A 6,647-nucleotide genomic window follows, 5' to 3' on the forward strand; every position below is an offset into this window, starting at 1 on the left:
ACTGGATTTAAAGGCAATGTGTATTATTTTTTTTAAAAGAGATAATATAGCTGAAGTTGCTTGTCTTTGGACTATCTCTCTCTGACTGAGACTTTGTACAGATCTGAACAGGCAGGGTAGGGGAAGAGATTACCTTGATTTATTCAGCTGTGTGCGTACAAATTACAGCATGAGCTATTTAAATCTGTAAAAAAAAACAAAAATCAGCCAATTTGTCAGTAAATTAGGTAGAGATAACCTAGAAAACATGTTTTTATTTTTTTTATGTTTTTTTGTCCTGGTCATACTAAAAGAATAAATAAGAAATTCTGATGGAGGGCAGTGAACACGATCATTCAAAGAGCAACACACATGAACAGATCAAGCCCTCCAGCAAATTAATTTTTAACTCCACCTCAACCTTATCTCAGTTGGCAGTTATCAGTCAGCAGCCGTCCACATATGCATACATTATCTGCAGAGATTTAAAGCTATCTATACATGTAGAGATTTTCTCTTGTCAGCCTGCCGGATGAATGGGATGAAAATCACTTGACTCCCCTACTGACACTAAACTGCGTGGATGGAGGAATCTCTCCTGCCAGCCATTGCAACTGCCTGAATACCCAAATAATGACTGCATCTGATGGGATCCAGTCTCTGTTGAGTTGAGAGTTCTCCATCTGCTCAGTCGATTTGTAAATGGACTTTTGTCGGGCTGGGGGGTGCTGACAAGGCCACTCACAGCTCAAATGTTGGCAGATTCAGCAGAAATCGACCAACATTCAAGCCTTGTATGGCTAGTTTAACATGAGTATTCCTTGCAGGCATTCTGCACATGTAATCGGTCTACTTGGTCTCATTGGTGACTTATCCTGTAATCTTAGTAGTCACGGACCAAAGGTGCCAACTGCAAAGTCCAATGTACAGACAGACGCTAGGGGGTAAAAAATGCAAATAGCAGGTTGTATAAAAAATTATTTCAAGTACACTTAATAATGATTGAGAATATGTGCTAACTACAAATATATCGTAGATTGTAAATTAGATTTAATCCCTAAGAGGATGACATCAAGTTTGCTAAAATATTGTATACAGTGAACAATTGTCATTTTTGTTTCTTGTGCTTCTGATCTACTCTGGCCTCTTTTAACCATTTCCTATCTACATGCACTCACTCCTAGCATCAGCTCTAGTGTCAGTTGCTTGTTGCTGGTTTCCTAGTGGCAACAGTGGATCATGTTTCTGCAATGTCGGATCGTTCACTTGTAGTCCTTATCAGGGGGACAGTGTGACAACGCAGGAGCACAAATAAGAGACGGTTGTCACCTCATAACAGGAAGCACCTGAACGAGGGCCTTCATGGCAGGACCACGTAGTATTTGTTCACGAAAGCTGATGATTTAATATATTAAAAACAACTTTTAAAATATTATGAACATGTTAAATTTGAGATACTTGAGATTTTAGTTATTGGGTATGAATCTAATTTAATTAGCACTTCGGGGAAAATTATTCTTAACCCTTGCAGTGGGTCTACCCCGGAAACTGCAAGGGTCAAGTGCTAATTTTTGTCTAGGTTCAAAAATAACAAATTTATACTTACCAACTCCTCCAAGCCGGCTTGGTTTTAGTCCCTTCTGTCTGTCTCCTCCTCTCCTGCGATGGTATGTCCCTCTGCGTCCTATACACAGGGGCCTTAGACCGCTGCAGCGGAGAGGGAGTGAGGCGGAGGGGACTGCACTAAGGACAAGCCGGCTCAAAGCATCAGGTGAGTATAACTTTGTTATTTTTGAACCTAGGCAAAAAAGAGCACTTGACCCTTGCAGCACAGGGGAGGGCCCCACTGCAATGGTTAAGATTAATTTTCCCTGAAGTCCTGCTTTATTTCAACATAGGTTTTCATTCTCTTTATTGCACATCACGATCCTGATCAATCTCTTTCCTTCTCTTTTCAGTCTAAGCTGGGCTACCTCACGCTGGTGCTGTGCACAGGACACGCATTTTTGTATGGCTGGAACAAGTTCCTGAATGTGGCTAATTTCAGATGGTGTATGCCACCTGCCTATACGCTCTCTCTGGTCGTCCCATGTATCGTGCTGATCCTCAAATTCATTCTCATAATCCCATGTATTGATAAAAGGATTACCAAAATACGGCAGGGCTGGGAAAGACGTCCCCCGGCTCAAGCAGATAAGAAGTTTAAAAATGGTCATGTTGCTGTATAATGTATGGGATGTATTGTGTATACAACTGGTGGACTAAGTCTATGAATCATGCAGTTGCATCAAAAATACACTTTTGGCTTCATTTTTTAGCAGTCACATGACCGCTTGCTGAGTGCCTCTATCTGGTCTGGTTGGGGCAAAAAGAATCTTCAATGGCGCATCATTTCCAGTGACACCACACCACCCCAGACTTCACCTCCTTCCTCCTCCTATTAGTTGAAGAGACCTATAGTCACACAGCAAGAGTGCGCATGGTGGGGCGCTAATACCATGAGTGTTGTCACCCTGGAGAAGGAAGGGCCAAAGATTGCATGGCTAATGAGGTAAATTATTATAGATAGCAAAAACAATGATAAAAATCATATGGCTTTAAAGGTTACAAGGTGCATGTGTAGCAACAAATAAAATGTATTTTTAGGTTTATCTACAGCACACCATAAATTTGCTGTTCTCAAATAGCCATTTTTCGGTACCTTTTAAGTTCAATAGTTTATAGAAATCAAACTCAGATTTTATCACACTGTAGTTACTATTGTTCTAATGTTTCCAGTTATTACACTTGATATAATATTTTGTTTTAGAAATGGTGAAATGTAGCAGACGTTCACTCTTAGTTGTTTCATCCACCACAAATTAATGTAGAAGAAAAATTGACATGTTTTACTAGAACCACTACATCAAAATATGCACTTTTCAGGAGGCGGATGTTTGAGAGTGGGGGCACCCTGTTATTTTAATGACACATCTGTTGTTTAAAGTATGTTATGCAAAGATGTTTGTTTTTAACTTTTTTGTTTTCTAATTCTTGTATAATAAAGAGCATATTTTGTACATATAATTGTGGGTGTTCCTGAGTGCAGTTTTTCTAATGAAAGCCTCATTCACACAGAGTTAACTCGGGCCGTACACGTCCGTGCGGCATGCATGACTGCATCGGGCCGTTCCCAGGGGGGACAGGTGCTGTGTGTAGCAGCCTCTTCTTCCCGATGGGAGGACGTGGCTATATGGTGTAAAATGCACACCAGGACTGCACCCCTTATTCCCCCCTCTCCCCTAAGCTAATATTTTCCTTTTGATTTTTTTTCTATTTTTCTTCTATTTTTTTATAATTATTAATGAACCATTTTCTGTTTTTTTTCATTCTGATTATTAATTTTCTTTTGTGATGCATAAAAAAAAGCACAAAATAGAAAATAAAAAAGCCTTTATTTCATTTCAAATACCTTTGCAATGCTTTAGACCAGAATCATCGTTTTAGTGTCATTTTAAACAATGTACATAAAAATGGTATCTACAGTAACACTATTATTTTTTAAACTAACACTGATCAAAGTAGAAAAAATTGTACATTTTTGTTAGTTTTGCTACTTTTTTTGCCTATGGATTGAATAAAGTAAAATAATTTTTGCAAGACAATATCACCAAAAGAAAGCCTTGTTTGTCCTAAGAACAATATTATATGTATTACTTTGTTATCTTAAGTAATGACAAAGTTATTATCAAATAAACAGGCTCAGAAATTGAAATTAGAAAATCGCTCTGCTCCATAGGGGGTGTATATTTTTCAGAGCTTGCACTATGGGAAGCCCAGCATATGACCACTGCATTCTCTGCCATGGACTCCGGGTGCCATCTTGGGAGAGCTTGTGTCTAATTGTACAGAGAGTTGGCCACCTTGGACACAGAAACGCTTCCCCATCACAAGGAGGCCCTATGCTGCAGAGAAGTGTACAGGTAGGGACAGATATACACTCCTTTGGGACAGATAGGCCTCGCCCCTCAGTTGTAGAGGGCTGGAGCCCTAGTACCCAAGAAGTAAGCTGGCAGTTTCTTTAGAGGAAGGTGTAATCTGCTATGGCTGAACAGCAGTGGTGCAAACCAGCTGTTAGAGGGGATACTATTTTCGGCCGGGACGTGAGGAGAGACACAAGGTCTGTATATGGTCGCGTGCACCCGAATGCAGACACCGTGGGAGAGTACGTGCCAGCAATCACGGAGGAGTCAGCGCTGGATCGGACACTCGCCGCAGCGCTGGGGAGAAGGCTGAAAACTACGGGAAAGAAGAAGATGATCGGATTAAGAGACATCATTTAGGGTAAGTGCTTTTATTAACGTGTTGAGGCAAAAACATTTTTGCCTTTAATGTCACTTTAAGGAAGCATGCTTTGCACAGTCTTGCACTTTTTACTTTGCCTTGTTGAGAGGTGGAATTGAAAAAGGATACAATGTACCTGCAAACGCCAGTTTGTCTCAGATAAACCCTTAAACAAAGCAACTGTTGTGTTGTCTGCCACATACTGATTACTATGCATGTCGATTTGTTGATCTCATCGTTTGCAACTGTGGCCCCCCAATGCCTATACATAGTAATTTGCCAACCACAAATCTAATCCTTTATCTAACCAACTACCCAATCTAAAGTAAATAACATATTTTTGGCTGGAGTCTGGCATTTAAAGAATGCAATCTGGATTTTTCAACATAACAGTGAAAAAACACAGTGAGTCATAGAGAAGAAAATAACTAATGATCTCTGAAGTTTGTTATGGAATACGGCACACCTCTTTTTTTGTTTTGTATCCTCACACCATAGAAAACAGATAACATTGGTGAATACGCATTTCTTGCAACCTGCCTTGGAATGTAAAATTGAATAATATATTTGTACATGTAAATAAGCATAAATAAAATGTATATATAAAATGCATTTGTGTGCTCCTGGTTTTGTTTTGTTTTTTGCTCAATCTGTAGAAATGTTTGGCCTCTGATTTGCAGGGCAGGAATACCATGACAAAAAAAAAATGATTTTACCAAAGTGTGATTCGTTTTCTACCAGTGTGAAAAGGTATATTGTTTGTAGGGATGAGTGAAGGGAAGTTTACTTTACCTGAAACTTTAACAAAAATCGTAGGATTATGGTGAAGTTTTGCTATTTTGGTAAAATGCATTGGAGTCAATGGGGAGGTCCTATTAAGAAATTAAAGTGACACTAAACTCAGGAGTTAGAAATCTTAAAAATACATTCAAGACATTAACTATTTACAAAAATGTATCTTATTTGTGTATCACTCGGCTTAAGATCCTCCAATCATCTCTGAATTGGTGCTGACACTGTCCTTCCTTCTGGAGGGGGGCTACTTTTGTTCCCCATGGTCCCTGTGTGCGTTGTAAAGTAGTCACCACTCCAAGCTTACTCTGGTGATGGACTACAATATCATGTTTTGTACTGAGATTGTAGTCCATCACAGGAGTGATCTTGGAACGGTGACTACTTTACAACACACACAGGGACCATAGGGAACAAAAGTAGCCCCCCTCCAGAAGGAAGGACAGTGTCAGCATCAATTCAGAGATGATTTGAAGATCTACAGCCGAGTGATACACAAATAAGATACATTTTTGTTAATAATTAAAGTACTTGAATGCATTTTTAAGATTTAACTCCCAAGTTTAGTGTCACTTTAAGAAATGAAGGTGCTGCTGGTGCTTTTTAATGGTGCAGTAGACTATACAGGTGAAACTCGAATAATTAGAATATCGTGCAAAAGTAATTGCAGTAAGTGCTGCAAAAGGGGCCCAAACCAAGTACTGAGTACATATGCATGCTTGTACTTTTCAGAGGTCCGATATTGTTCTATGTACAATCCTTGTTTTATTGATTGCATGTAATATTCTACTTTTTTGAGATTGTGGATTTGGGGTTCTTGGGGTTTTCATGAGCTGTAAGCCATAATCATCACAATTATGACAAATCACGGCTTGAACTATCTTGCTTTGCATGTAATGAGTCTATCTCATATATTAGTTTCACCTTTTAAGTTGCATTAGTGAAATAAATGAACTTTGCACGATATTCTAATTATTCGAGTTTCACCTGTACATGACTCGTCAGGGTTACAAATGCCCAAAGTATCTCCTAAGAAGGTGAAGCAGAATAGAACAAAAAAAAAAAGAGAAAAGGATCTGGAAATTTTCCTTCTGGCCCCTTTCCACAATCAAGCAGAACTCCAAGAAAATCCTCTTCGCTTTGCTTTGACATGTTTATTTTTCTTAATACACAAAAGCAGAAGAGACGCTCCCTGTCTTGCTAGATTGACCTCAGTACCAATATGTGCCAAATGTGTCTTTGTACAGCTCCTTTGATTTGCTAAAGGAAAGAAAGAGCCAGAGTAGGCAACCTTGGCACTCCAGCTGGGGTGAAACTACTAATCCCATCATGTCTTTGCCTCCGGGAGCTATGCCTGTGGCTGTCACAGTCTAGCAATGCCTCATGGGACTTTTAGTTCCACAACAGCTGGAGTGCCAAGGTTGCCTACCCCTGGACTAGAGCTACACATACAGGTTTTGATTATGTGGTCATACTACTACAATTGCATGCTAATTGATCTATCCCATGTGGCAGTGATATGTGCACTGGAGGTAAAGTTGAAATGCCCACAA

At 39.5% G+C, this 6,647-nt stretch overlaps 1 protein-coding gene across 1 annotated transcript in view; it reads left to right on the forward strand.

Moving 5' to 3' along the window:
- The window catches only part of LOC108785685 (metalloreductase STEAP4-like), a 19,434-nt gene extending 17,211 nt beyond the window's left edge, over nt 1-2,223 (forward strand). Inside the window, exon 5 of the mRNA XM_018554808.1 lies at nt 1,938-2,223. Within this exon, the coding sequence (XP_018410310.1) occupies nt 1,938-2,207 (270 nt within the window). The 3' untranslated portion in view covers nt 2,208-2,223. The remainder of the gene's footprint in view (nt 1-1,937) is intronic.
- Nucleotides 2,224-6,647: the final 4,424 nt, after the last annotated feature.

This window comes from Nanorana parkeri, unplaced genomic scaffold (genome assembly GCF_000935625.1).
Source record: "Nanorana parkeri isolate BGI_ZX_2015 unplaced genomic scaffold, ASM93562v1 scaffold174, whole genome shotgun sequence".
NCBI lineage: Eukaryota > Metazoa > Chordata > Amphibia > Anura > Dicroglossidae > Nanorana > Nanorana parkeri.